Here is an 11,465-nt window from a genome sequence, read left to right as displayed (position 1 = left end):
CTTCTCGTTTCCATTTTTTTTTCTTTTATCCCACTCTCTGACACCACTTTGTTATGTCTCAGATTGTTAATTAATTTTCCGTAACTTCGTTCCGACGAAACTTTAGCGACACAAGTCCTTACTTAATAAAACTAGTTTATTCTTTCATAACATAATGTTGCGTCAGCGAGATCACGTGACTATTTTGACGCCACCTATTTTCTAGAAGTATCTTGTTCCTTCTTTAATGCCCTAGCATTTACCAGATATATATTTGTCTGGTATATATATATATAAGACGCTCACAACGTGAGAATAATGTAAGGTGTGTGTAGACAGTGAGTAATTGATCTGCAGAGAGAGACGTATTGTTGAAGTTAACGTTCTGTTGCGTCAGCGAGATCACGTGACTATTTTGACGCCACCTATTTTCTAGAAGTATCTTGTTCCTTCGTGAATGCCCTAGCATTTACTAGATATATATTTGTCTGGTATATATATATATAAGACGCTCACAACGTGACAATAATGTAATGTGTGTGTAGACAGTGAGTGATTGATCTGCGGTCAGAGAGTATTATTAAGCACGTTCGTTGTTATAGCGTTTATTTTAGCGCGATTGTTGAAATTAAGTGTATCGCAAAGTTATATTCAGAAAGAATAAACCAGTTTTATTAAGAAAGGACTTGTGTCAGTAAAGTTTCGTCGGAACGAAGTTACGGAAAATTAACTAACGACTGGAGGCGTAACAATATACTCATTTGTGGTTAACAATAAATTTAAAATGGCAACTCCCCTGGTTGGCTCTCTGACCATTAAGAATAAAAACCCATCTTGAATTCAACTCCACACAATCCGAATCATTGTTCTTCTTTGTAGCAACCTCGATTTCATTATATAGTTACTTGTTAATGTTTTCTCTCTAGTGAGATAGCCTATAACAATTACCAAATGAAAACTTTCTGCCCTTAAAAATCCTCATTGTAACCACTATAAATCCAATATTGTAACTACCTAATAGGATGTATTTCATCCCTTATAAAAAGAGTCACTACACACCTTCCCCTCTCTTTAAAAAGTCCATCACTATTAAATACCTTATAACTCGAAATTTCAAAATAAGTCATGTTATCAGAGTTCTCTAAATTTTACATCATAATCTTTCATTTCAACAAGAAGCTCGAATTCATGCAGATTGTTTCCAATGCTCTTGACATTTGAATCAAAGAAATTAAACTGAATCTGTAATTTTTATCTTGAAAGTTAACAGACTTATCTTTAAAATTATCATTTAACATATGCTCTTTACCATTTCTGTCCAAGTTCTTTGTTGCTCTAGCTATCTTATCAATTTGTTTATCCCCAATTTTCCAAGCTCCATTATCACCATGCAAGTGTAGTTGAACTATAATAAACATACTCTCCCAAACAAACTACAACATAACCTGTTTAGTATCCATCTCTGGTATATGATTCACCCTTACTCCGAAAACTAAACATAATCCCTGACAATCTTTCATTTAAACTTTGGAACCTGCTAAGTAATTCATTTCTCCATCTACCTGAACCCTGCTAAATAACTCTTTCTTAACCCGAGGGAGCACTGTCAAAAGGCAAAATGTCCATCCTTTAACTTTGAAGGAGTTTTTTATACTTTGAAGCATCTCTTCTCAATGTCCAGCGTCATTTATACCAACATGTACTATAAAAATAAATGTTACTTAGTGCAAGCATCTAAATTGTATTCACATTGTGATGTTTCATGCTTTACCAACTGGCACGCAACTTTGGATCCTAGTCTTGCAATTTTTTTTTTCACTGCAAATAACTATATCCACATCAAGGATTTGGCGAATACTGGAGATCAGTAATCGAAAACAAATACTTCAAATTCTTATGAATACAAAAACAGGAAAAAATGCTAAGTATTCGAATATGAATACATAGGAATGTAAGATTAGTTCAAGTATTAAAATAATGGTGAAAAAATACCCAAATTTAAAAAAAAATATTAAAACAAGGTTACGACGTTTGGGACAACAGCCATCAGGCTCCCAGTGACAATGAAACTGTTAGGTGGAATGAACAAGTAACATGTGGCTCTAGAACATGTTCCTGAAGCTACAAATGAGATAAGGGAAGTAACATATAAAAATAATAAAAGTATAAAAATTGTATAAACACAGTTAATTGTAGTAACTAAACTAAATCAAAAAATGAAAATGTAGAACAAAAATACAGACAATAATGTAAAAAAAATGAATAATCACGTGCATCGGGTAATATTGTTCAAAGGGATGCAACAATAAAAAGGTATGTGAGCTTAATAGGAGTGAAAGATCACGGTGAAAATAAAAGAATATAAAAGTAACAAAAATGGTTGACTAAAGTGAACAGGCTAGAGACGATAAAAAAGAAGAGTTCGAACGTTGAACAAAAAGGTTGTAGGTGCTAAATGTCAGTATGAGCAAGTATAGACACTTTATTTATGAAAATTGACTTTTTTATCTAGGCATCCCCTCTTCTCTAATTTATTTACCACTCTTCCAAAAAGCATGAAATTTGACGTAAACGACTCACTATACTATTGTCACCTCTCAGACAAAGCCTTCATACTCCGTTTGGTTACATAGCCACTAAATAGAAAATTAGACCCATCCTCTCTTTCATGAATTATCAACAGTTCTTTCTTACGTTCAATACTTTATTAATTATAACCAATAGAAAAACAAGGTTTTCATCTATCAAATGATTATTATATTACATTGTCTTCTGTACAAAATATATATTTCTCTTTCGACGTTTCAGTACAAACTTTGTTCTCACGGAAAACTTTCCCGTTATAACAAAGCTTATACTGATAGGAATCCATCTTATTTGAACAAAACAGCCCTACTCTAAACCAACACTCTGGGGTGACAAGAAATCTCTTTTAAGTCGTGAAACAGTATCCGGTCATGCGACCTCTTTAGTAAATACTGTGTATATACATGTATATATCTGTGTCAGTGTAAACTACTTGTACCTGATGATGACAAAACCTTGTCGAAACGTTGTACATTTGCTGTTGTTAAAGTTTTTCTTCATTACCCATTCAAGCCATCTCCAAGCATTATCCTTTAACTCTGCTGAAAAACTTCTATAATACTTTGGAAAAAGTTGTTCCAAGTTTATTACTTTAGATTTACACCAAGTTTAGCCATATGCTTCTGAAATTTAGTCAATTATGGTAGGTCTCAGCAAACATTTTATACAAACCAATTAGTTGGTTTAGAAATAATGTAAACCATGCAATCTTTGGATCTAAACACTAGTAAAACATGTAGAATAAGTTCTTTATATCACCCAGTATACTGGTACGTGACCACTTGAGTAAATGTAAGATAAAGATGGGATTCCCTACCTTTTTTTTCACTGACATACTTATTTTATCTCAACACTTCAAGAATTATCTTCTTCATTTTCTTAAGAACATATCAAACTGAATAAATGTTCACAAGACTGTTTAGATCTAAACAATTCTCACTACACTGGTTAAACATATTTCCAAAAATGAGAAAAGCTTCAAATGAAGAATGTTTGACATGAACTAAACACTACTTGAAAAATAAAACCAAATAAAAGTATAAAAAGTGTTTTCATTCACAATGAGTTGTTACCAATTTTCAATGAATGGACCAACTAACAGAGTAATCTTTCACCCATTATATCTTCAATTCCTTATCTGCTGATTGATAGTCAGAACAGCTGAATGTGAAAACTTTCAATTCCACATAATCAACCAAGTTTATTTGTACTTCAAAATATGTGAGGAATTTTATTTATCAACCATGACCTTTGTGGAAGTAGCAAACTGCCCATTTTTATCTTTTTATGACTTCAATAAGAATATAACTTATTTATTATATTTTTTCAAGCTTTGTCCAGGTGTACTGCATTTAGTCACATCTTTGTAAACAGGTTGCAGGAGTCATAAATTTGCTTGAATCATCATCTTAGGCCAAGGTTATACATGACAGTGGTCATTTAAAAAATATTATTCTTGCCTGGCCGTTTCTTTATTGCTTTTCACCTGAGGTGTGGATTATACTTAAGTGAATGGAAAGTGTAGGGATTTATTCTAGTTTGTATGGGCTAAGAGTTAACCAATTCTTCAATATAATTAGAATACCTTTGTTGTAGCTGATCTTAGATCGTGGGATACCACACCAAGACCCTGGACTAACCAAAAGTGTGGTGCAAACAAAATCCTTCCTGTACTTCAGTGAAGAAATGCACTCTCTGCTCCAGCAGCTACAAAATACAGGCTTTATCAAAAACTGTCTAGGTAAGACTCCTAAAACTGTAAATGTCAATAAAGGAATAAAGGTCATTTTTGCCTGTTTGCACTTGCACCAGTTTCTTTCTCTCTTTTTGTGTTTATTTTATTCTTCTGCAAGCTGTACTTATAGATTTTTAACTTACTTGTTAATAAGAGTTTTATTTCTAAGTTCCAAAGCTATATCCAATAACTCTGGGCTCTTTTTTCTCTGTATTCTGTGGTGCACCTTGAACACCCTGGAATCCATTTACTCACCATATGGGATTTTTTCTCATATCTATATTTCTATACAGTAATTCTGGGTTCTTCTTGATCTATATTCTGTGGTGCACCTTGAACACCCTGGAATCCATTCACTCACCATATGGATTTTTTCTCATATCTATATTTCTATACAGTAATTCTGGGTTCTTCTTGATCTATATTCTGTGGTGCAACCTTGAACCCCCTGGAATCCATTACTCACCATATGGGATTTTTTCTCATATCTATATTTCTATACAGTAATTCTGGGTTCTTCTTGATCTATATTCTGTGGTGTACTCTTGAACCCTCTGGGGTCCAATCACTCCCCATATAGGGTCTTTTGTCATTTCTACAGTTCTATTCAATAACTTTGGTCTTTTCTTGCTCTATATTCTGTGGTGAAGTCTTGAACCACCTGGGGTCCAATCACTCCCCATATATGGTCTATGTCATTTCTACAGTTCTATTCAATAACTTTGGTCTTTTCTTGCTCTATATTCTGTGGTGAAGTCTTGAACCACCTGGGATCTGATCACTCCCATACAGAATCTACAGTTTAAATTTGATTTTCACTTTTTCTCATATATACGTATACATATCAAACAACAGTTGTGCATTATTTTGCTGACTGTCATAGTTTTTACACATATAAGGCATTAATCAACCCCATACATTAGGAAGTTGGCTTTTTCTCCATATCATTTAGTTAAATCATGAAACCATAAGCACTTCTTCAATACTGTGAGTTTGATTATTTAAGAATAAACCTGATTCTTGAAAGAAAAAAACAAATTACTCTTATAAACTTCATTTGGAATTCAGTGGATGTACTGCATGTGCTATTGAAATAATACACTCAGCATACAGTTAAACCTTCCAACAGGCAACAGTGGATGTAATGTATGTGTTGTCAAAATAATACAATTAATGTAGAGACGAGCCTGGCAACAAACTATGTGGGATGTATTGCATATGCAGTTGAAATAATACACATAACATACAGGGAAACTTTCCAACAGGCAACAGTAGATATGTTGAGTTGCTTAAAACCTGAAGATTTAAAAAAAAAATTTAACTCTAGATAGTGGATAACTCAGAGGATGCAGTATAACTTAGAGGTTGTGGAGTCACTCAGATATTATGAGTATCTCAGAGACTGGGAATCCTGTTGTAACTCTTAGTTTTAACTTTCATAAGCTGTTTGGAAACATTTTAAACCTTTTTCTGTTGCACTTTATTCTTGCCTTGTCTAAGAATAAAATTATTTCATTTGCAAGTGCTTAGGGGGAGCAACTTTGTAAAGAGGGTGTATCACCCTCCTACTGATGGAGGGCTATCATCACATGGTACCATCATCATGCACCAGTGCAATTTATGTTAAATACATGCTTTTTGGGTGGGAGTTAGCTCAAGGCTAGTAGCACATAAATTGCCTTGAGAAAACCAACTTTAGTTCACATGTTTCAGTAATCAATGCCTTTTTTTTATAACATATACCTTCACACACCTTCCCACCTGTCCTCCCAACGGAAATACTTTTTCAGGTAAAGAAGATGTTAACTTCTTAGATGATAAATCACCTCTACTCACAAAATACCTAGAATCCCACATTGAAATGATGGAGGGGCTAGTACAAACAATAAACATAGAAGAGCTCCCTTCAGAAAGTGCTCAAAATGAAAGCCCATGGAGTGCAACACCCAATGGAAGGGGGTCCATAGGGGCCCACCTGTGGGAGACTACATCTTATCTCAAACAGGGTATACTCTTTGCTCAGAAGAAAACAGAGGGAAAGGCAAAAGAATCTCAAGTGTTCCAGGGATGGGTAGAAATCTTGTATGACCAACCAAGCACCAGCACACAAGTGGTCAGCAAGCCAAGAAGTGTAGTGTGGTTAAAACACAATCAGACGAAACAATGTACGTCTGAACTCGATTCAACTGGACAGAGATGGGGATGACAAACCCCCTATGTTTCAGGAGGAGGGCACAATAGTTGTTTGAAGAGTGATCCGCACTACACAGAACAGTGCTACCACCACCCTACTTCCCATTGGATTGTGCTCTACACAATCAGTGAGGAACTTTTCAAGGTTCACCATTCCAGCAGCTAGGGAACTGTAAGTGGCAAGGGTCTCCTGTGAAGGAGAACTTATGTTGGAAAGTGCCTGGATCTCCATCAGATGACTGTTAGAAAGATATTTAACTGATACAGTGCAATGTGTGTCTGCAAAACTGTATATTTAAAAGCCAACAAGCATGAGCCAAAGATGTGGGCAGTCACTTCCTGGTTGCTGGCTTTTTCCATGATAGTGCATGTAAGGTATGGTCTGGATTGGGCAATTGAGTAACTTTAATATCATGAGGATATCTCTAGTGGTCTTGTGAAACATCCCATCTCAACAATGGGCACTGGCCCAATACATATTTTTGGAAATAAGCATACTCTGGGAAGAAACACCAACCACCTAGCATGATTGTATAAGATGGAAGGTAATGTAAAAGAAACTGTTCTTACCCTTCCCAAAGGCATTGTGTAGTTTTATTAAAGAACAGTGTCTGGAGGGAGTTGAAATCTTGCAGGACATGAAAAGTCCAAATCATAAAGATAATGGGAGATGAATGTGTGTAGGTTTGTGCACATTCCAGTCTGAAGAATGTTGTCCAAGGATCTGTGAAAATCAGATGCAAGAGTGAGACAGCTGATGAATCTGAAGCAAGGAATGTGAAAGAAGAATCACTAACAGGAGCAACCAAAATCTTTAGATGAAAGGCCCAGTCTGGGTAAAAGAAGAAGTGCAGTGCAGTGAAAGAGTGTTTGTGAAAAATTGATGGCATACACATCTGAATGACAGTGACCAAAGGGAAGAAGGAGAAGGAAATATGTCTTCAGAAAAAGATGGTATAATAAAGGTTAGAATGGAGAATGTGAAAGTGTGTGTAAAACCACACCAAGGTTCCAGTCAGGCGTGGGTATAAGATGAGGGGGGAAGGATGAAAAAGGAAGGATCAGAACAAAGTGGGGAGGACAGGGAAAGAACAAAAAAACCTAGCCAGGAATGGGAAAAATAAAGTGTAGTTGATAAAGCCATATGATAAACAACAATAGTGGAAACTGACCATCCATAGTCTAACAACCATATGAAAAAGGCTGAAAATTGGGCCACAATAGGATGAATGATAATAAAGAATAAATTGGCATGTCTAAATGAAAACTTTTTCTAGTTAATTTTCTGTTATGTATCAAGCAGAAGTTTCCAAAAGTGAAAGAACTTCTTGTGTAGGGTATAAAAGAGAAGTACAAGTTTTGGTGACAAAACATTCCACTACTCATAGGTGAAGGCTAAGCCTGATTGAGATGGGGGTTGAAGAACACACCTTAATGTGCTAAATAGAGAGTGGGCATGAGAAAGTACTTGAAAGGATAGACAAGCCAGCCAAATAAGTAGCTTCCCCCAGAAAAATGCAGGTGAGAGAGAAGGAATACTCCCAAGAAAGCGTAAGGAGAAACCAATCTTTTATGTAATAATGGAACCTCAGCCCAAAACGATGACCAAGGAAGGCAAATGCCCCTATCACTTGATTAAAGACATAAGGATCAGATGCAATAACAGAAGGAAGGGCATGGAACTGGAAGACCAAATCTTGATGGATGAAATGAAAAAATCTTTTGGAGGATGGAGTGAACAGAATGTGTAAAAAGATGTCTGAAATGTTGACCTTGGTAATCCAGTCTAGGTGAAAAGAACCACTAGAGAAAAAAGGAAATCATCCATATGGAACCGAGGGATGATAAGAAACTGGTTGAGAGATGACAGGTCAATAACCGGATGCCAGTCCCCAGTCTTTTTGGGAATCACAAAAAGACACGAGTAACAACCATGTGTAGGGGTAAGTACTCTCTTGATGTCATTCTTGGCCAAGAGATCAAAAACCACATCTTTGAGACACTGGAGTTAAAAGGAAACAGAGGGAAGAGGAATGGAAATTGAACAGATGAAAAGAGAGGAGGTGAAGGGAAGTGGAGAGATAGGCTGTGGATGAGAACCTGAAGAATTCATCTGTTGAATGAAAATGGAGATCAAAGGCTGGCAAAGAAAGATGGGTCCCCATAGGGCCAGACCTGATGAGATGAGTGATGACCCAACATTAAGAAAAGGGATGGTGGGGAATAGAAGCTGGAATGTGAATGAGAAATGAATTTAGCAGGCATACGAACAGGAACAGTATGGCAAGGTTGAGAAAGGCATGAAACCATAATAGACAATGGGGACTGATGCTGGGCTATCTCAGTCCAGGTACCCAGTGAATGAGGAACACTCCTGAAGACCTCTGGCAAAAAAATGAAGATCAACAAAGATCACAGAGATAGGTGTGAGGAAGGCATGCATTGGCTAGGAGAGCATCCTGTCCAAATTAGCCCTAACAGCAGAGAAACCAAGTAAGAGAGATAGAGTAGAAGTAGTAGTATGGGCCAAGATGATGAAAAGAAGAGAATGAACTTTTTCATAAAACCTCTAAAAAGAACGATGAATTGCCTCAGATATAAAGTGAAGTGATGAGAGGTAACACAAGAGGGTGGTAAGAAAGAGATGAAGATGTGAAAATTGGACACTGAAAAGGGAAATAGAAGGGGTCCATCTCCAAAATAAGGTAGAAGAGATTCCAATGCCTGGGAATTGGGGAGTGGAAATGAAGAATGCCTATATTCCAAGAAAGAAAGAAAAAAAAGGGTCAAATAGACAAGTAGAACAAGACAAGTAGGAGTGTGTAGTTGTTCAAGAAACAAGTCTGTATGAATCTGAATATCAGGTGGAGGGGGAAAGACAAAGTTCCTTTAAAGATAAAGCTGCACCTATAACAAACCCTGGTGAGAGAGAAATAGCCAGTCAAATCATCATCAACGTGGTCATTTTAAAACTGGGAAGAAGGAAAGTCAGCCAAATACACAGGAGTAGGAGGAGGCCCAGTGTGCATGAAGGAAGAAACCCAACAACACATTGAAAAAATGGTTCTCACATCCTCCACAGATAAGCCTTCAGTAGCCACAAACGACACAGGTCCAGTGTTAGAAACATCAACCCTATCATGGGTTGAAGTGGATTTTACCATCACTTGAGAATTTATAATGTTGGAAAATACCATTTCGAATGTTATTTTTTCTAATTAAAAGTAAAAAAAATAAAAGCTAGTCACATGAATCATAAACACTAAACCAAAGGGAAATGAAATTGAAATCATTAGAAAATCTCAAGTAATTGATTAACAATTTTGAAACATTTACATTCCAGGCAATGCTTAGGAAAAGAATGAAATTATTTCAAATGCAAGTGCTTAGGGGGAGCTACTAGCAAGGAGGTTGTGTCACCCTCCTATAGGTGGAGGGCTATCACTGCATGAAAACATCATCATACGCTAGCACAGTTCATGTTAAACATGTGATTTTTTAGGTAGGAGTTAGCTCAAGGCCAGTGGTATGCAAGTCATAGGCAGATGCACAAGGGACCAAACTTTTCCATGTTAGGATGTGAGGTAACTTCTTGAAAAAATCTGTTGGACCTGATGACACAACCAGAAAATGATTGTTGATCAATATTATTTAGCTTATGTGTTTCTGACCAACAATGCTGTTACAAAGGGTGTATATGATAAACAGACTGATAGCAAGGAATAATTAGTTATAAAGGTATAAGTTAAAAGTGCTAAACTTTCTGGCCATTATATTTTATCATAATATTTGAACCAAACTACCCAAAACAACTGGAATTCAAAGAGAAAAATAAAAGAATATGACAAATTTCAGAACATCTGTGAAATTCTTCTTCACAAGTTTTGTTTTCAAGCAAGTCTGTATCTTACCTATGACCTTATTCAAAAGCATTAGAAGGATCCACACAATTCAGCCCTCCCTCCCACTAGTGGCACAGTAGTAAGTCTTCAGATTTATAATGCTAGAAACTGAGTTTCAAAACCCATGGCATGCACAGCACATATAGCTTTGGGCTTAACTACAAACAAACACACCATTCAAACTTCAATACTGTGCAGTACTAAACATTTGGTTGTTTATTAATTTGGATCTTCATAACATCGTGATTAGAGTATCTATAAAGCAGGAGTAGTCTATTATTTTTGTCGTGGTCCAAAGAAATATTTTACACCTGACTATGCCTCACATAGACAGGTCTTTATACAAAAATATTAATAACTCTCAAAACTTGAACAATGTTGTAAAAAAAATGTTTTTGAAGATACTTGTTTGTTTACCAATAACACTTTTTAATTTGTTCAAGATACCTTACGCATGTAGTTTTGGTTTCAGTTTTTAACTTGGTGTAGTATAAGACGTACATAGATTAATCAATTTTAAGTACACAGTAATTTTCTTCATATGCTGTTCTAAAATTCCTGATATGAATTTGATTTATAAGAAAAAAAAATACAAAAATTACATGCAATTTGAAGATCCATTCAAAAATACCCTGTTAATCTATACTTGGACTGTGGCATACCTAGTGAATTCATCTGCTGTATTTCTCTGTAACACAAACTAATAATGTAAAAAGTATGCAACATGTTCTGCTTTTTAAATTACAGAAATTGAATGTTTTTACTCAAATTTAATTTAAACAATACATTTTTATAAATCAGTATCTAAAGCAACCTGATACACAACTTCGAAAAACTATCTTTCAACTTCAGTATATCATATTTTGTTTAAAAACATGGCAAATCATTTCTCTGGACTGGCTTGTCCCAGAATACTAGTATCCATATAGTTTACCCCTTCAATTCGAAGTTCAGGTAAAACATCTTCCAGTAACAGGCATACCAGCTCTAGGTTCTTTACTCCACTGACTCCTGTAAGGTTAAGTTTCTTCAAGTTCCTAATAAGAAGTTTCTGATCAGAAAAAGCACTT

At 35.7% G+C, this 11,465-nt stretch overlaps 1 protein-coding gene across 2 annotated transcripts in view; it reads right to left on the bottom strand.

Annotated features, from left to right (window-relative positions):
* Window positions 1–11,150: 11,150 nt before the first annotated feature.
* LOC106473030 (ATP synthase subunit s-like protein) overlaps window positions 11,151–11,465 on the bottom strand; it is a 26,738-nt gene continuing 26,423 nt past the window's right edge. For both annotated transcript variants that reach the window (XM_022401541.1, XM_013933706.2), the window contains exon 5: window positions 11,151–11,432. In XM_022401541.1, the coding sequence (XP_022257249.1) occupies window positions 11,279–11,432 (154 nt within the window). In that variant the 3' untranslated portion in view covers window positions 11,151–11,278. The remainder of the gene's footprint in view (window positions 11,433–11,465) is intronic.

This window comes from Limulus polyphemus, unplaced genomic scaffold (genome assembly GCF_000517525.1).
Source record: "Limulus polyphemus unplaced genomic scaffold, Limulus_polyphemus-2.1.2 Scaffold5824, whole genome shotgun sequence".
In the NCBI taxonomy this organism is placed as follows: Eukaryota; Metazoa; Arthropoda; class Merostomata; order Xiphosura; family Limulidae; genus Limulus; species Limulus polyphemus.
The sequence above is the reverse complement of the archived record's forward strand: the minus strand, read 5'-3'. Positions and strand labels throughout refer to the sequence as shown.